The sequence below is a fragment of the Enoplosus armatus genome, chromosome 21, assembly GCF_043641665.1.
Source record: "Enoplosus armatus isolate fEnoArm2 chromosome 21, fEnoArm2.hap1, whole genome shotgun sequence".
Classification (NCBI taxonomy): domain Eukaryota; kingdom Metazoa; phylum Chordata; class Actinopteri; order Centrarchiformes; family Enoplosidae; genus Enoplosus; species Enoplosus armatus.
This window is the reverse complement of record NC_092200.1, coordinates 13,227,734-13,247,768: the sequence shown is the minus strand read 5'-3', so window position 1 is coordinate 13,247,768 and position 20,035 is coordinate 13,227,734. Positions and strand designations below refer to the sequence as shown.

Sequence of the window (20,035 nt, the reverse complement as noted above, 5' to 3'; positions counted from 1 at the left end):
CTCATTATATACAAGACCAAACATGGTTAACGAGGGCTTACCCATTATCCTGGGCTCTACTACAGTGTTCAAGTGGCAACACAAGATTTACTCATTGCTCTTGTTTCTGTCAGAGCTTGAGTGGAAGACTCATCATGATCTTCTCTGTTCTTCACCCACCTTTGTCATATTTTGTATGCATTAGACATTGCAATAAGGTAGCATTTTGAAGTATTTCCAATTATAATATATTTTTCTATTTTGTGTCTCAGTCTCCCCCCACCTCACCTATCACGAGTCCTGCTACATCTTCATCAGCCTATCAGGAGCAGGCAAGGCGTTTCTATGGCTCAGACCGTCCACCCATGTCTTTGAAATCTCCTCCCCCTCTTTCTCCTGGACGACGATCCGACCCTTCTTCTTCTCTGGCCTCCCGTACCTCCATCAATCGCCACCAGGATAACTTCAGCATTAGCGATAGCCGCCGGCTGCACAACCCGGGGTCCTCTCCTTTACTGTCCACATGGAATGGCGGAGGCTCCTCCATTTCTGTTGATGGAAGCAATAGCTTCCTCCTCTCTCTTCCTCCCTCCTCGTCCTCCTCCCGCACTCCATCAACAGGAGGTGCAGCCAGCATGCCCTCAAGTCCCCGGCTCGGCCGCCGTAGCTATGGCAACCAAGAGCCTTTGCCCAGCAGTCGAACCAGGAAATACTCAGCAGGCTCACTGAGTGGGATGATGGGAGGAGGGCACAGCCGCTCGCTGCCACGCCTCTGCCCCTCCCCATCTCTCCGTGACAACAACAACGGAGTCCTGACCTTGTCAGCGCTGCCCTCACGGCGAGCTGATGTTGCTGGGGGTTACAAATTTAGCAAGGACCATTATAACAACAGCCAGAATGCCAGCCCTGACCTCAACCACAACTCTAGTAACTCCAGCCAGCTTTCCTCCAACAGGAATCAAATCCAGATCTCAACTCAGGGAGAAGGTGTTGTGTCTATCTCCCTCTCCTCCCCTAAGATCTTGTCCTCCACAACCCCCTCCCTCTCTTCCACAACAGCTCCACCTGATGTGACCATCCCATCCAAGGTGGGGGGTTCCTCCTCTCCTCGTGTGGCCAAAAAACTCAGCCTGACCTCCACTAGCTCTGTGGGCTCCATCAGCTCCACAAGTTCCAGCCCTCCAGAACTGGAGCGGCTGGCCAGCCGTGGAGTCTCTCCAGGAATGGAACTGTATTTGGGGGAGAGGGAGAGGCGAGGGGTAGGCCTTGAACTCACTGGTACCCCGGGGCTTGGACTTGGAGAGAGGAGGTCTTCATTTGGGAAGGCGGGGCTGGAACCTGGGATGGGGCTGGGTGAGAGGAGGCAGTCTTTTGGGAAGGCAGGAGTGACCCCACCAGGGGGTTTCAGGGAAAGAAGGGGGAGTATCAGCTCACTGAGTGGCAAGGAGGAACTGACCGACTACCACCATCGCCAAAAAGAGGAGAGACTCCGTGAGCAGGAGGTGGAGAGACTGGTGAGTTTGAGTGTGATTGCACATGTGGGCAAGACATGAAATTTACACCTTGTCCCCACATCTGCCAATCCAAATTATGGCAACATATTGTCAGTCGGATCAAATAACACGGTATAGACGCTGTATGTAGATATAACCTGTGGTACAGACCGCATCCTGTGGTGTCATGTGTAAATGAGTTAAGCTTACAGATGGGCAGACTGTTGACAGGTGAACAGTTGCTCCTAAGATTACTGAAAGATGACAGTGATATATGTTTAAATGTGAAATGAAAGATTGCTATTGTTTTCAATGCAATCACACAAAGGCATACAAGAAATGGAATGACTCTAGGAATGTGTCCCTTCACACTAACCTCCTCCTTGTCCTCTCAAACATACTCTCCCAGGGAGCTTAACACACACACACACACACACACACACACACACACACACACACACACACAAAGTGAGGTTCACCATTACACAGATGCCTCTGGCAGATAGCCCATACTAACAGGACTATTCTTAACCCAGTGCTTCGAGTGTGTGTGTGTGTGTGTGCAAATGAATATATGGTGCGTGTTTATGTCAGTCAGCTGGAGGTCCGCCCAGTGTGGTTCGGACCACTGAAGAGCCACAGAACACATCAGTCAGATGTGGGTTAGAGAAACCAAGGAGATTAGAGAGCAGAGTTCTAGTGTAGCAGGTGGATAAACACACAGATGCACAACATATAATGACAGCTGGACTCATAATTCCTCTATCCTTTTCTCTTTATTTGTCTTTCTCTTTCACACAACCATATTCTTAACTGGTGTCTCTTTAACTGTGAGAAATAGTTTTCTGGATGATGTACAAACCAAACTGTTTCACAAGCTTCACAGTGGCTTTCAGCTAGCCTGCAGACATTCTGGATGGTAGTTATATTAGGATGGAAGATGGAGTATTGTTGACCAGCCCCCTCTGCTCTGAGCTGAGAGCCAATTTTCACTTTGCCCCATATCAAGATAGAACTTTTATTTCACCCCAGCAGTGTTACATTTGATGAGGTTTGATTATCAGCCATTTCTTTTTAGTTTGATGTAAAAGATAACAGCCTCCTGTTAGGCACATTAAATGATGCATTCATATTGGTTTAATCAGATAGTGATTTTCTATAATTAACTGTCAAAATGATTATTACTTCTGAATATGTTTTGAATAATAGCTCTGAAAAATCAATAATAAAATGATGAACTGCCTTTAGCTGGGCATTATAAGGAAGCCACTGGCAGTGTCTCTTAGTCCAAAGCTCAAGCTCAGGAAAGCATTGTCTTAGCTTTGTCTGCCCTCTAGTGGTAGAACAGGAAATCTGCATTCGATCCACACTAAGATGTTCTTAGGTTGTGTGACAGCTATTTGGGGATGTTGCCAGCAACTAAAGGAAGAGAAGAACAAAAACAATAGCCAACAAGATTATCCACAGTGCTATTTCTGATGTACAGCTTAGATGTATTTGGTGAGGTTTAGTTAAGTTTAAGGTTATGGTTAATTCCATCAGCCCATATATACAAGTTGGCATTCAGCAAACTAGCTTGTCTTGTTAGTGTGAATAGTTTGGAATTTGCAAATTTAAAAAGAGAGCAGAACTGTAATGGTTGCTACTCATAAGAGAGCACCGGAAAGTAATTATGTGGAATAAAGGAAGACAGACAGGGAGAAAGGGAGAGGCAAGGGGAAGATTTTCCATTTGCTGTTATCATTACCATTTTATTTCAACTTAAATTACTTTGATTCCAGTGCTCCTCTTTCTGTACACTATGTCCACAGCTGCTCATATTTTCATATTTCTATGTCCTCACCCTTCCTCTGTCACTGTCTTTCTCTCCAGCTGCAGCAGCCTTGTTCTTTCACTGTATCTGACTCTCTCTGTGTGTCTGTCTGTCTGTCTCTCTCTCTGGTTGACAGCTGATTACTATAAGGGCTCCACAGAGGCTTGTGTCCATTAGAACAGAACAAGGTGACAAACTGACACAGGCTTGTTTTGCCTCAGCTCCTGGTTCACATTACACATGATAAATGGGGTGTGTGTTTGTTTGTGTGCATTCACACATATATACACAAAAGATTATTCCACTGGTGAACAATGGAAACTGTGATTACTTATTTATATTCATTTATATTGCACTCTCTATATATTGATATGATATATTGATTTTATCATTTAATTTGATTAACTTTTGTATATCTAATTTCTGAAACAATGGGTTAAATAATAAGCAATGTAATGTGTGTGTAGTGCCTGTCTTCAGCCTTTCTAAACAGATGAGACTTAGTCCAAACTTCACCTGGTTCAGATTCCTTCCTAGAGCACAATTCCCTGGAAAGTGTCTTGTTTCCTTAGTGGCGGTACACACAGACACATTCTTGTGTTTGGAGTCATGGCCTGTTCTCGTGCACGCTTCCGATCATAGTTGACAGCTGTCCACCTTCTCATTAGCTTACTCTCTCTCTTTCTCACTCACACACTAACACATACACATCCCCTCTGTCCCATGTTCTTTTTTTTCTAACCTCCTTCTTTCCGTTTCTAATATTACTTACATAGGCTTGCTATGTGACTCACATACTTCTCCAGAGAAGTTACTGCTAAACCTATGAGGGGGTGTTTTGACTCTCTGCAGCCTCCGTAGCTCCCCATATAGCTGTGTTCGGGGTAGGCAGAACGGAAAGGAGAACTCCTGCTCCAGGGATTCCCAGTGAGAGGAGAATATTATAGTATGCAAATAGTATACGAAACTAGAGTATGTAAATCACATACAAGAAAGGCTGGTACTGAGTGTGTTTTGGACTAAACAAGGACATTTGAACTAGAGGGATTGACTTCTGCAATGCTTCCCCAGGTAAGGAAGCATTGGAAACTTGATTTATAATTCTATCTGAGCTGTTATGACTCTTTTAAAAACACACACATACATATATATATATATATATGAAGAAATAAAATGTCAGAATCAGTATGGAAGAAGTACTGTTTTGAGAAGATAACGTCTGACTTAAATAGAAATGTAATTTAAATGTAGGGAAGGTCTGAAATGAGTGCTCTCTTTGACCTCTGTTTGATATGTCTCACCATGCAATATTGTTATATATTCAGTGCACACATTCAACACTACTTATAAAAATGTCTGCGTTATTTAATAACATAGGGTTATACTGTATTTGTGTTGCACCCCAACACTGTATGCTGTGTCTAAGAGGCAATGGACTGACTTGAGTTTAGACTAAAATGGTTGGGAATTTTGGGTTTGTTACTCAAGCTAGCCACCACGAATGTTTTGAAGTAAAATAATCACAACCTGCTAACAAAAACAACTACATAACATAAATTCAGGCATATTTACTTACAACTACACCTTTTAATAACCCATCCCAGACAGCATCAAAAAGAACAATGATAAAAAGTTGACACTACTACATTTGCACATATGTAACTCATACACGCATGTGTGTGTGTCTATGTGTGCGTGCTCATCCCAGGAGCGACAGCGGCTAGAGACCATCTTGTCTCTGTGTTCGGAGCTGGGCCGGCCTGAGAGAGATGGAGGGGGCACAGCTGCAAGTCCCACTTCAGCTGTGGCAGATCTCCAGAAGATCAACCAGGAGCTTGAGAAGCTTCAACTGAACGACGACGATGAAGACACCCCATCTGTTTTCTCCGACTCGTCAGCTGTTAATGGAACAACGGGGAATGGACACATAGCCTTCCTTGGATCAGAAAATGGTTACTATGATGATGATCTGCAGGTACGACGGAGACGCAACAGCGGTCACCGAGACAACCGGGCAGAATCGCCCGCTGTCAGTATGCGAAGCTTCGCCCCCTCACCTTCTCCACGCACACAGAGGATCAATGAGGTATAAAGAGACAGGACATTTATTTGTACACATTATATTTATATACACATGGAACACCCCTACTCTGAGTCACTTTACCACTTTTAGATGCACAGAGATGTATAAAACATACATATATGCAGAGTCCTGTTCATTTAATGAGAATGTGAACTGTAGTGGAGAGTGTAGAGCAGTCAACTCATCAACATCATCTAACCTTATGACCCTCCTTCTGACCAGGGCTGAACATGGGTTGGATGCTGCACAGCACTGGTTTAATAATTTAATTGGTGATTAAATGAATTTCAACCAACCTCCTGACTCATTAGAAATAATAGATAAGAGGGAGCAAGAGAGAAACCTGAGAGTGCACAAGTTGGTGAATGAGATAAAGCATGTGCTGACAGAACTGAAACTTACATTTATTGGTATTGTATTCTGTGGTTAAGCAATAATGCATATGGATCTACAGTTGCAGAGTGGAATCTCTGTGACAAGAGGTTATGCTCTTTTGAGTGGATCAAGTGCATGTTAAATATATGTTCAGCATCATACACATCTCCAGTATGAAAAGAGTACAAGACGGCTAATGTAGCACCTTTGACTTTGGTCAGCTTCTTCGAAGATTAATCAGGATTAATGTGGGAAGTGTTTATGCTCCTTGTTCTTTCCTGGAAAACACAAGAGTGACAAGGATCACACCTCTTAATACTTGGAAAATATACACATCCTTCACGTACACAGATGGGAGATATTTACAGCCCATTTATTAGATTAGAGCAGGCTAAGTGTTACCATTGAGAATTGACAGCTGGTGTTTATGTGTGTGTGTGTGTGTGTGTGTGTGTGTGTGTCTGTGTGTGTGTGTGTGTGTGCGTGTGCTTGTGTCTGCCCACTTTTTTTCTGCTGTAAAAGAACAAATATTTTCATTGCCCAAAGGACATGCTGCTTCACCACAGCAATCCTTAAAAACTGTTTTCAGATATTATTTAGCTATAATATAAGATTTAGATTTTTTTTTGTAAACATGTCAAGAAAAGAACAAGTGATGAAAGTGGAGGCCTTTCATAGACTATGGTAAAATTACAAATGCTCTCTTCATGCCACCACATTATTGAACTGGTGGTGTCAGTGATTATTATTACAACTAATTACTTTGAATCCCCAATATTGGTAAGTTATCACTACATCTTAACAATCTTAACAATGGTTCAGTCTAATGTTGATGATGATGTTACCAGGCTCTAGATGACGCAGCTCGTCGCTGCAGACAGGAAGCAAGGCCTTCAGAGGAGGAAGTGAGGCGTGTGGAAGAGGAGAGGATCCAGGTGCTGAACAACATGGAGGAGCTGGAGCAAAAGATCAAAGAGCTGGACAACCAAATGGACGAATCTGCCCGAGAGGTAATGACAAGACAGGGACGATGGACAGACAGACACAGCAGCAAAAATGTCCATCTTAACAATTCATAGTTTAAATAGTTCTAAATAAAATAATAAAATTCAGTTTCAATTCAGTTACACATTTTGTTGATGAAAATCACACATTATTAGGTAGTGTCATGCACAGGTTTTAGTAACAGTAAGGATAAATCAGGAATTTAAAGTCAGTTTTGTTCAGAAAAAGAGACAAAAGAGACTAGAACCACTACAGATGGCTTACTTATTGGTGCATATTTATCCAAGGTGGAGGTTGAGCGAGCTCTGGTGGAGGCTGAGATGGAGTCGGAGGTAGCTGCCCTGCAGCAGGAAAAAGATGCTCTGGAAGCACTTCACAACAAGATGGCTGACCTGGAGACCGAGTCCCAGCAGGAAAAGGAAAAGGTATTTAAGAGGCTACGCTATGCTGTAAAACAATGAGAGTGAGAGGGATGTTTCTCAGGGATTCACAATGGCTGACACAGAGACCAAGAGCCTGTTAGCACACTGGTGGGGTAAAAGAGCAGTGGACACTTGAAATGCAGAGAGCATTAATCCACAGACTAAGGCAATTGATGATGCATCTTCTGCACATTGTTTGAATGTCTTCGCTGAGTGGCTGGTAAGTGATATTAGTATCGGGAAGAGGGGAGAAATGTACTGTAACTAATGTGGGAAAAAATCTTGCACGTGGTTTTAAATCCTTTCTGACCATATTGTCTTCAAACATGTACACCAAACATGGGTTTTAACCAGAAACATGCATTTCCCTTCCTGAGGTGTATATGTGCGTGTGGTATTGAAAATACATACGCTGATCTCAGACCTCATACGTTTAGGGGTCATGTGACTAACTCGTAGGTGTTAATCCTTCTCATGCTGTCTCTGGTCCAAATATATATCTGCTAATACTGCCCAGGGTATAGCGGTCACCAAGTGATCCTATCTTACACACACTCCGTGGGTGTGGGTAAGCGAGTGTGTGTGTGTCTGTCTACATTCATACCAATATATGGTATCATTGACAGGGTGGGAAGTGCAAGTGGATAAACAGATTGAATTTGTTGTGTGTATGTGTGTGTGTGTGTGTGTTTGCGTGCACATGCTTTGGTTTGGCATTTGGACTGAATTTCCATGGACGCCACAGCTGGTAGATAACGTACATGATGGCACCACATCATGATACTAAGGGAAAACAGACGAAACGATCAGATACTTTATGATATGTTGAAGAATAGGTGAAGTTGAGTGCTTGTACAGATTTTGGGCGTGTGTATATGTTGTGGTACTTACAGAGAGGACCATTAATCTACTGAGCCATTCCGTCTCACTCATTTTCTCAATCATTTCCATTCAAACAAACACAGGAAAAGAGGCAGGAGAAAGAACTCATGACACTATTCATACTACCTTCATGCCTTTATTTCCACTCAATCCCTCCCCAGTTCTCCATTCCTTTTGGTAGATTGTTCTTTCTCCAGCTTTCCCTCCCCTCCTCCTACTAGGCTAATCTTTCTGACCTGGTCGCCGTAGTGACTAACTGTGGCTCCCCAGTCCCACTAACGCTGCCATCCTCTCTCTGTCCTGTATGTGTGCGCGTGCATGTGTGTCTCTTTTTTGTATGTACACATAAACGAATGTGTATACACGTGTATGTGTGTTTGTGCGGGCATGCATGTGCGTCTGTGTGTGTGTGTGTGTGTGTGTGTGTGTGTGTGTGTGTATGCCAGGCGTGCGAGTTGCTGCAGGCAGAAAGGGGCAGAGTAGAGAGGTTGGCTCAGATTGTGTGTGAGCAGCGCTCCCAGCTGGACAGCTGCCCTGAGGCCACCAAGGAGCCCCTGCAGGAGCAGCTGGCCAGGGTCAGTACACACACACACACACACACACACACACACACACACACACACACACACACACACCTCACAAACACATGCACAGGAAGATACATTGTGTACTTGTGTGTAAACCAATGGATCCCTGCAGACAACAGCACGCAGACAAGCATAGAAGCAAGAATATTCAACATAACTGGGAAATGCAACAGCTGTGCATGCATACACAGAAAGAAGAAACCCAGAACAAAAGCAGATGTATGTGCACATATACATATTGACACTCAAAACTTACAGTACATGTGGACAGTTGTTCACATGAAAAAACTTGTGTAGAAAGAGACACGTGATGCTCACATACTTGGACTTACATGTAAACATGCACACATTTTCTTTTCTGAGCTAACTTGCTCTCCGCCTTCACTCTTTAAGTTTCTATGCCTACACATCTCTTTATTTCATCAGAAGGGTTGAGCCTGAGTATAGAGTATCTCAAAAGTTTGGCTTTAAGACCTGTTTGGCTGTAGAAATACACTGACTTTTGGGCGTAGGGTCTAAGGTTTCACCCTTTGTGTTTGACAAATAACAATATCCATCTATCCATTAGCTATACCCGCTTATCCTTTAGAGGGTCGCGGGGGTTGGGGCCAATCCCAGCTGACACTGAGCGAGACTATGACTATGACTGACTATGGGCAATTTGGAGTTGCCATTTAAGCTAAACTGCATGGGTTTCCTCCGGCCGCTTTGGTTTCCTCCCAAATAACAATACGTTGGTTTCTTGAGACAACACGTTTAAATCATCTGCATTTTGGGGGAATGGTTATAGTATGTAACATGTTGCATGTTTACCCAGACACCGGTTGAGCTTTGGTGTAGTTGTCTGCATGACTGTTAAGTGTTGACGAAACGTCAAGGATCTGTGTGTCTGGTTTGCTTTGTCTGTGTCAGTGTATTGTTGATTGAGAACGAGCTTTTTGATACATAATTGCCTGCATATTTCTGTATTTCTCAAAGTTTCATCTCACAGTTCTTACAATTAATATGATTCACTCATACTGGGAAAAATTCTCTAATCGCTAAAGCTTTCAAATAGATCAAGATTTCAGGTTGTTTATGAATACTTTCATGTACGCTTTATCCATTAGATCACTTATATGAATTGTTTTTTAATTAATCGATCAATTAAGCATCAATCAGTCAAGTGTTCACAATGTGTCTGAATGACTTAATCTAATATATCACTGCTTCAGTACTCTGTAAATCTTAATATTTTTTTAAATTGATGTACTTGCATGCATTTAACTGCCAGACATCCCCTATGAATATTGTGAGTACGAGTTTGTTGGTCTATTTTTTTGTTTATCTTCATGTCTGCATCTTGCATGTTTACTGTGTATGTACTATAAAAGTATGTGTTGTTACTTTTGTCCTGTATACATGGATTTGTTTGTCTTGCCTGTTTACCTGTGCATTATTTCTTGTGTGTGTTTTGTGTGTGTGTCAGGACTGTGAAGTGCTCGAGGCGGAGACGAAGCGTTTTGAGGACCTGGAGTTCCAGCAATTGGAGAGAGAGAGCAGACAGGACGAGGAGAAGGAGACCCATACGCAACAGCTTCTCCGGGAGACCGCGGACTACCAGCGGAGCACTGTCACTCGCAAGGTAACCGCTGTCTGCTTGTGTGTTTCAAACCTGGAGAAAAAATGTATACAGTACAATATCACAATGTCATATTAAAATTTAAGGGTTAGGGTTAGAGTTACTGGTTAATGTTGAAACAAACTCTATTTGATCTACTGCTTAAGTTGAATCTCTGTTTAAAATGTTTTTTAAGCATGTAAACTTATTTTGTTTCGTAGCTTTGGCATTAGTGTTAGTGTCATGCTCTCTAAGTGAGCTAGAAACACGTAACAAGCTTGTTTTGCTTTTCCTTCAGGAGCGGCTTTTAACTCTAAAGAAGCAGGCAGTACAGATTACCCAGCAGGCTCAGCGAGAGAAGGAGAGCTTCTTGAAGGAGAGGAGCAACCTCGAAGCAATGCTCCAAAGGGTACGAAGATGTCATATTTGCATGTGCATGCATCTGTCGCTTCTGTGTGTTTTAATTAGGATAAACCCATCAAGAAGAGGTTCATTTTGTTTTTAACATTGTTTGTCATTTCCTTTGTTTCTTTTTCTGTCTGTTAGGAGAAAGAAAACCTCACCACGCTGGAAAGAAAATATGCTGACCTCACTGGTGGCCGGTCTTTCACTCTAAGGGAGGTAGGTTTGATTAGCAGCTGTCACACAAGAAAATGAGAACTGTCCTCCTCTTTGAACTCCTCAAGACTCTCAAGGCCCTCATACTTCTTAATCTTTGGGGTTTTCTTCTCTGCTTGCTAGGAAACAGCCTCTCTGGCTGATGTGTGTCAGTCTCTTAGTGATCGTTGCCATCACACCACCTCTGCCACTATTTCTCCTCCTCCAGTCAACTTGTGCGCCCTGTCATCCCTCCTTTCCTCTATTTTTCTCAAGAATGCTAAGGTATCTTTGTCTTGTTTTACTAATATATCCCTTTCTGTTTCCTCTTTGTCCAGATAGTCTTTTTAAATCCATTTTATCCTTCCTTCCTATCCCTCGTTCCTCCCCTCCTTTCGGTTTCTTGTTGTAACTCACAGCGATGCAGGAAAGGATGAAGTTACAGGAATTTGAGCAGAGACTTATTTCAAAAATTCTATGCACAGCTTATACTCACATGTATTAATACTGAGGTGACCTTGTATGTCTGTTGTCTTGTGTACTCCATTCAATGAATGTTAACAGTATGAGTGTCTTAATCGCTTATTATAAGTGACCAGACTTTTTGTTCAGTTTTTTCCTTAAATTCCTAAAATTGCGACCAAATTCTGCATCATTCTAACAACTAATTCTCAGGTTTGTCATAACATCTTAATACTCACTTCATGCTATGCCTCACCCCTTCTCTCTCCCCCATTTCTCCACATGACACTTTCCAGGGCTATGTCACAGTCAGTGAAATCAATGAGCTTTACTCACAGCTTGGGGGGGACTCTAAACCCACCCCTGCCCCCACTCTGGCCAATGCCTCTCCTGAGTCCAAGGCAAACCCCTCCCCTGACGGCGACACCCCCAAACCACTGGAGGATGAGGTGTGTGTAGTGGTGTTAAGGGCTTGCGTGTGTAGTTTAGCACACGGACATAGATGATGCAAAGTGTGTGTGTGTGTGTGTGTATGTATGAGAGTGTGGTTATTTTCCCCAATTTCCCTCCTTTTACACTATTTCAGATTTCTGACAATGTTCCTCTCTTCTTTTCAAAGCTCTGTCATTCTTCCTCACCTGCCGACTGTCACTCCTCTTCCTCTTCTTCCTCCTCCCATCTAAATCCCCGCCCCCTCCCCAAAACACCCTCTGTGCATTGGCCAGAAAACATGGTGTCATATCGAGACCCCTCTCCCCTCCCTGACTCTCCCCCACCTCCCCTTCCCGTCAAAAAACACCACCACCGACACAGGCAGGTAATGTGTGTGTGTGTGTGTGTGTGTGTGTCAGCTACTGTGTGTTTGTTGTTATGTGACAAACGCATTGTATAGAAACCAGAGCACAATTAAAAATGTATTTATAAATGTAGTATTTATTCATATGGCTGATCAGTTGATAAAATGATACGTAATACTTTAAGTCATTACATTTTCCTGAAACAGTGTTATGTCATGACCTAAAATGAAATCATTTTGATCATTAATTTGGTTGCGATTAATGTTAATGATGAATAATCGATAATCAATTAACCATGTACTGTATCCCTTCCCTCTGTTGCGTGTGTGTGTGTTTTTGATCAGCATTTCCGTTTGCTGGAAGAGAGGAAGAGGTCTGAGAGAGAAGGTGGCTCCCATCTAAGTGACACATTACCCAGGAAGAAAACCACACCCACCATGACCCCCCAGTTCACATGTGCAACACTGGGACGCAGCTACCCTAACAAGGTACACACACACACATGTAGATGGTCATGCAGGTATAAAGAAATCAATACAAATCACATCACACTTTTCTTGCTCTATCTGTAGATTATTTTCCCAAATTCGGCATGTAATTGTATTGTGTATTATAAATATTGTGTGATTTTGAAGAAGCCAGATTTTTTTGAATGACTAAAACATGGAAGTAAAAAGGTTTGGTCTCTTCTTGGTCGTTTATAGTCCCATCAGCCCCTGGTACAGAGCACAAGTTGTGGCAGCATTCTTCCAAGGATTCTCTCCTTATCCAACAAGGAAACTGAATCTCGACGTCTGCATAAAGGTACACACACACACACACACACACACACACACACACAGCACCTATCTGCTCACACATGGACAAACACACTTACAAACCATATACGGATAAAGAGAGTACATGTAGGTAGACAAATAGATGGCAATACATTTAACTTCACTTGCAAAGACTATATGTATCTGTCAGTTTCCTCTCTTATTTGTGTTTCCTTCACCCGCACAAGCAACTGCGGGTTGTCACCTGAAAATACACCTTATATGGTAGCATCTATCCTTGTTAGGGGTTTTGGGTGTGGACGTGCGCCTCATTGTGTTTTGTTGGAGTGCAAAATGTCTCATTTGTTTATTTCAGTGAAGATAGTGCAGGAATGTAAGTGGAAGAGGGCCGCTGCATCAAGTGGTGTAGAGTATTATGTATGTGTGTACGTGTGAGCATTCACCAGAGGTGCTGGTTTGAGTGTGAAAAATCGGTACGATAGTTGATAAAAATGTTGTTATAAAAAAAGTCAACTTCCTACCACAAACGTTAACCAGCCATTTCCCATCATTCAGAGAATCTGCTGTTCACTCACCACAGAGTGTAATCCTTTTGCCCTGTGTTTGGGTGTTGACATGTGGTTTTGAACGCACATTTAGCTGCTGAAAGAGGAAGTATGGTGTGTTACCTCAAGGACACTGTGCCTTTTTCCATGTTAAGTTTCGACCTTTCACCGATAACCGTTTCATTGCTGCACTTGATTTAAAAAAATAGTTTTCTCAAAGTATGTGTGCCTTGTGTTACTGCTGTTTTTTCCGGACACTGGCACGTGCATCTGGTCCCTCAGTCCCTTCGGCCCCTTGATCTGGCTCATCAGAAGGGTGGGACTGCTGCATGGGGCAGATGGTATCAGGTTTTTTGTGTGTTTCTTCCTGTACCCAGAGGCTGAGTTAGTCTCTCTTTTAAGTATCTGCACCCTAATTTTGTCAACATTCCCTTTTCTACTTCTGAGGACATTTCATTTTCTTTCCAGACATCTTTGGACTACCTAAACCACTTTAAGGACTCTGCTGTACTGCATGTACACAGTTTGCAGATATTCTTTTTTGTTTGTTTGTTTTTTGTGAGCCCTACTATTTGGACACCAGTAAGGTGTGGATTTATTTTTCGCTGAACATATAAGAGCGACTCACAGTGGCGGGGCATTGTGATCCTAAGTTAAAGCCATCAGGGCAGACTGATGTCCCAGATGGAGTGACACAGACAGGTACACCACAGGCGTGCATACATGCCTAAGAAGAATAAGTAACGTCTCTACTGAAGCTGTTGTTGTTTTTTCTCTGTGTTTCCAGGTCAGCCCGGCTCCCGAGCAGCTTCCCAGACCAACGTCTACCTCGATGCTTTTGGGTACGGCGACAACCAGGCTTTTGACACAATGAGTGTGGATAGTACTGACTCCATTGAAACCAGTATCTCTGCTTGCTCCCCTGACAATGTCTCCAGGTAAGTGTCGCCGGCGTGTGTTGTTTGTGTCTGGGGATATTAATCGAAGTAACAAACAAAAAAAAATGAAACCTGTCAGTGGTGTGTGTTTCTGACGAACGTGACGAACCTTCATCACTGCTACTTTCATCACTACTTTTAGAAGGATTTGAAAAAAGGACAGAGAGAAAAACAAGAAATATGACTACAGGCAGACAGTTGAAAACTCAAAAACACAAAAATGTCCCTTTGTGATCATAATATGAAACATTGACCATAGGAAAGGGATGGGGGGGGGGGGCAAAGAGAGAGTAGAAAGTGAGTTAATGTAAAAAATGTGTTGAGCTGCAAAGCAGAGGTTTCCCGCCTTTCATGGTCCCTCCTTGGAGAACAAGATGTGTAGAACTGTGTGTGTTGTATGAGTCTTGACTCTTGATTAGTGTTCTGAGGGTCAGGTTACGGAAGACGGAAAACATGAATGTGTATGTGTGTGTGTTCACAGTCAATCCCCTCAGGTTCAGATGAACTGAGCAAACCAGTATGAGTGTGGAGGTACATTTGAGGGTCCACCCCCCGTCTGGACTAAAACCATGTGTGCTTACTTTCCTTCTCGCCTTTCTTTTTACAGTGGTTGCATCTGTCTTTTGTCTCCCCTCCTCTTGTTCCTCTGAATGGTATGGTCTTGTTTCTGCAGTTACCTTTTGCACAGTCCCAAACCATTTGCAGATTGACCCCTCTGCATTGTAAGTTTTCCTGGAGCAGGCTGCCTCTGTGATCCTCAGTATGGTTCCTGTTGGGTTGTGTTGTACCGGCTTAGATTGGACTGGAAGACGTGGAACCTGGATCAGTGCTTGAATAAAAAGTAGTGTTATGATAGAACTGGATTTTTTCTCATCTTGTCAGTGATATGTCCTGTTCTCTGGAGATAGAAGTGTTGGAGCAAATAAATAAAGCTCTTCTCAAGTAATCCAGATACTTGATTAAATAGATTTGAACTGGGCTACTCTACAATGACCATGAGTGCGATTCCTTCTCGTCGATTGAGGTAAGAGAAAAGCAAGGGCATGGGAGGAGGAGAGGAAGGGATGGATGTTACGATGAGGTTGGTTTTATGTTTATGAAAGTAATGACAGGGAATGTACTAGACTAAAATATGGTGTATAATGCAGTCAAGGATACTGATTTAAGTAAGTCTACGCATCATATTTATTAAGGTGGATGTCATCTTGGTTTTCATCTCTGCTTAAGTAGTCTTCATAAAAATGAATTATAATGAACATGCTAACAACCTGGAAAAACAATCAAGATCAATCAGGACTTCCAGTAATATTCACATGCAAAATACACTAATATATAAATTGCTATTCAGTTAAAACTATGGCAGAGTGAGAGCTGTGGTGATGATTTTACATGACAGCGGAAAAGTGTTTTCTTTTCTCCTTTTGCTCTTGTTTTTTCTTCATCTTCTCATGCCCTCTCTCCCGATCCTTTTCTCTCTCTTCGATTACTCGGGGTACCCTACTTCTCTCTCGCGCCCTCCCTTTCTTTCCTGATTTGTTTAGACTGAGTCTAATGTGTACCATTCATCTTAACAATGTTGTGACATCATCACAGATCAACACTGGGTATCCATTTCCTTCTGGCTCCAGATAAGAGAGAGTTTGTGTGTGTGTGTGTGTGTGTGTGTGTGTGTGTGTGTGTGTGTGTGCATGTCAAGTAAAGAGAGGAAAATTGAGCAAAATTATGTTTTAACATGACAAACGTATAAATAAATCCCTTTCCCCGTGATGTCAGTCAGGAATGCATGTCATGTGTAGACCATCTGCAGTCTGGGAGACCTGAAGCTAGACTGGGTTCAAAACCGAGGACTGACAGTGACACAGCAGAGAGCCAGAAAGTACTACAGAGAGAGAGGAAAGAGAGTTCACATCCAGACTTCCCCTTTGATTCAACACACACACACACACACACACACACACGCATAAACAATGATTAATCAGGAGTATTCTCAGGAGAGTGCCGCCGTTTTGTTGGAATGCACACGAGGAGCTTTTTTCTCAAACATGGATTATGCTTAGTCTTTAATTAAGACTATATACTCCACCATCTCAAAGCTGCACAGTAGTGGAAGTACAGATATACTTTATATATAGATATACTTTTCACACCTGAAAAAACACATGGAAAAGTCAGAATGGATTCACATTGTCACGCTTGCTGCTGGTGTAGCAGGTTTAATTGATTAACTTGGCAGCTGCTCTGTTTCATTACATTTTCAGTGTATTTTCAGGTTCAGCCACATGAACGTTGATTTGGTGTTGATTTCCCATGACTGTATGCCAATTGGTTCATTGCCCAGATTCAATAGTTCAATCTTTCAATAGTTTGATAGATATAGTTAATAGAAGGTTTTTTTTCTGATGTGTGTTGTATGTGTGTGTGTTTGCTGCAGTGCCAGTACTTCAAATGTGGCCAAGCTAGAGGAGATGGAGCGCATGCTGAGAGAAGCCCAGGCAGAGAGGAAAAGCCTCCTCGAACACAAGGTCACTACGAGATAAAATCATGATCACAGTGATTTCATCCTTTTGTTTTGACTGTTTAATAGTTTGGTAGAGACAGGCCAAATATATACGAGCATAAATGATGTCCCTTGATTTGCCTTTGTGATAAATCCCCACCTGGTAAAGTGCTTTAGAAAAAGCAAAATTTGCATGTCAGTAAATTTCATATTTCCCCATTTAAACACAATTGAAATGATTCCTCAGGAGCGAGAGATGGACATGCGAAAGCAGGCGCTGGAGGAGGAGAGAAGAAGAAGGGAGGACCTGGAGAAAAGGCTACAAGAGGAGACAAGCAGACGCCAGAAACTCATCGACCGTGAGGTGAAGCTGCGAGAAAAGCAGAGGGCACAGGTAGGAAAGCATGTTCTTTAATCACCTCTATGACCCTTATTGCAACCAGTGAAGCCTTCTGAATAAGTGAAAGTTATGCCAAAGATACCCAAAAGATAACTTTGAACTCAAGGTCACCTTTTTAGGGATTTAACCTTTTACTTTTTTGACAAAGCATGCCATCTTGTTTCTGTAGCTAACTTTGTTCGTTTCATGCATACTTCCCTCTTTCTTTATGGTTTTAATCACATCTGCTGCCAGTTCTTACTATAAGCTTCATCCATCATCTTCTCTTCTCTTGCCTGGACCATCAACCATTGGCAGCAGAAGAAAGAATTGTACACTTTAATCTATCTTAACATATGATATACATCTGCATGATTTGTATGAATTATATAAACACAAAATAAATTATGAATGCATCGTTGTTATTACTTGAACCTCTCCTTTTCAATCAACCCATTCACTCTTCTCCCTCCAGTCCCGGCCACTAACACGGTACCTGCCGGTGCGAAAGGACGATTTTGACTTGCGCGCTCACATTGAGTCGGCGGGCCACAGCACAGATACGTGCTTCCACTTGTCCATTTCTGAAAAGACCTGCCGTGGCTACCTGGTCAAAATGGGGGGCAAAATCAAAACCTGGAAGAAACGCTGGTTCGTCTTTGACCGCAACCGACGCACACTCTCCTACTATTCAGGTAGGGCAAAGGATGCACATACAGGCACAAAAACTACCAAATAAAGATGCAAATGCACTGATACACAGACAACAGGGAATATGTGTACAGAGCACCCACATAGATGATATTTTACATGTATATTTAAGTGTATTTAATATTTTGTATATCCTAGATTTTACACACATTTAAATTGTGAATTAATAAATATAAATGAAACAGAACATGCTACAGTACAATGACACACATTTGTATTTATACATTTCTTGTATCTGTTATATATCTTCTGTAGACAAGCATGAAGCCAAGCTGAAAGGAGTCATCTACTTCCAAGCTATTGAAGAAGTGTATTATGATCACTTGAAGAATGCACATAAGGTATGTGTATGTGCGTTGCTACAAAAGTGATGCATGCACATAACTCCTGTCTTGAAAAGTGATTTATTATCTTCTAATTTAATATTCTTATTTGCCTCCCACTCATCATTTTCCATCTCCCTCTCTTCTTTTTATTTCCTCCCTCTGTTTCTTGTCTCTCCTTCAGAGCCCAAACCCCTCCCTGACCTTCAGTGTAAAGACTCATGACAGAGTCTACTACATGGTTGCTCCGTCTCCTGAGGCCATGAGGATCTGGATGGATGTGATCGTGACAGGTGCTGAGGGATACACCCAGTTCATGGTGTAGTGAGGGGGCAGGATGTGCCAACGTGCTACAAATCTTTGTGGCTTTAAAGACTAAGTTTTCTATTCCTTCTTTTTTGTCCATCCAGACACATCCTAAGTGTCTGGATGGATATTATTGTCATCTATGCGGAAGAATGAACACAGTTTCTGTTGTGTAGAGACAGCAGCCTTCATTTTATAACATTTTATCCGCCTCTTTGGTAAGACAGACAGGGTTTACAATCATATGCGGAGCATTCATGTGAAATTGTTGGCCGATAAAAGATAATAATCCCAGAGAAGTAATGAAGTGCAGGAGATCTGAAACATGCTATTGTGCACCACTGTGCCTTGGAGTGAGCTCAGGTGTTCGTCAAGGTTTTGCTTAAGTGTGAAGGACATTAATGTGAAAAAAAAATGTCCCATTTTCTTCAGAGAAGAGCAGACTCAGCAGCTCTTTTCTAGCCATAAGAAGCTTTTTACAAAGGATTTTTATGAGGAGATACTATCGGAAAACTAAGTGCTGAGTGAACTAGTTTGAGCTCATCATTAACATCAACTAGGAGGACATAATAGTGAACCAGTAGTTGTGTTTAGAAATACTCAGAAAGCCTAAATAGTTTTAATCATTGAAGAGCTTGTTGTGGGTTTAATCCATTTTAGACCATTTCATGTGTGTTTTAATCAATATCCTGTGTACAGAATAAACACTGCATATTCATTTAGTAAACATAGTTGAGCAATTGTATGCTAATTTTCAACTTTTTCTCATCTTGATTTAATTTCATGTATCATTACTGTGGAATTCTCAGGTCTTAACTGTTTGCATGGATGTGCATGCATCCATCATATGATCATGTGTGAATTTAGACACATATCTGCTAAAGAAGTGCCAGTTTTGTGCGCATACTCTATGAACACTTTTTACTGTGGGCCTCTAATGTACGTAGCTCCAAGGTGCTATTCTTACGTGGTGAATGACACTAATAATCCAAGCCACGCCCTCACATAAAACATTTAAATTGGGATGTAATAATACACAATAATGACTTTTACTAAGGCACAAAATTGTGATGTTTGTACATTTTGTTGTAGTTAGTTTTAAAATAGTCATGACAGTTAAGATCCTTTATCAACTTGTGCCTTTTTTATCATATAAAAAGTATTTTGATATGCATATTATCTATATTTTTAAAGGCTATGTGTGCCTGTATACTAAATGCCAAACTGTCTGTGGCGAGAAAACACACAAATGTATAAATATGGTCCTGTTTTGTGAGAAAGAGCCCTTGTAGGATTAAGGAAAAACTCTATGGTACACTCACTTAAGAGGCCTTTAGTCATCAAAACTGACTGATTATTGTGCTGCTTTGGTCCACTAGCTTTTTTTTTTTTGTTGCTTTTATTACCACTAATTCAATGTTTTAGTTAAAAGGACTATTCCACATTGATCACTAAAGCTGCT

General features: G+C 41.9%; 1 protein-coding gene across 1 annotated transcript in view; it reads left to right on the top strand.

Annotated features, from left to right (window-relative positions):
* Positions 1-19,367, top strand: part of phldb2b (pleckstrin homology-like domain, family B, member 2b) — a 39,416-nt gene extending 20,049 nt beyond the window's left edge. The window contains exons 8-26 of the mRNA XM_070927869.1: positions 252-1,493; positions 4,994-5,371; positions 6,592-6,753; positions 7,036-7,173; positions 8,499-8,627; positions 10,108-10,263; positions 10,538-10,648; positions 10,786-10,860; positions 10,981-11,121; positions 11,595-11,747; positions 11,918-12,115; positions 12,440-12,583; positions 12,800-12,899; positions 14,207-14,357; positions 16,789-16,879; positions 17,102-17,248; positions 17,709-17,928; positions 18,200-18,285; positions 18,452-19,367. Coding sequence (XP_070783970.1) covers positions 252-1,493; positions 4,994-5,371; positions 6,592-6,753; positions 7,036-7,173; positions 8,499-8,627; positions 10,108-10,263; positions 10,538-10,648; positions 10,786-10,860; positions 10,981-11,121; positions 11,595-11,747; positions 11,918-12,115; positions 12,440-12,583; positions 12,800-12,899; positions 14,207-14,357; positions 16,789-16,879; positions 17,102-17,248; positions 17,709-17,928; positions 18,200-18,285; positions 18,452-18,592 — 3,963 coding nt within the window. The 3' untranslated portion in view covers positions 18,593-19,367. The remainder of the gene's footprint in view (positions 1-251; positions 1,494-4,993; positions 5,372-6,591; positions 6,754-7,035; positions 7,174-8,498; positions 8,628-10,107; positions 10,264-10,537; positions 10,649-10,785; positions 10,861-10,980; positions 11,122-11,594; positions 11,748-11,917; positions 12,116-12,439; positions 12,584-12,799; positions 12,900-14,206; positions 14,358-16,788; positions 16,880-17,101; positions 17,249-17,708; positions 17,929-18,199; positions 18,286-18,451) is intronic.
* Positions 19,368-20,035: the final 668 nt, after the last annotated feature.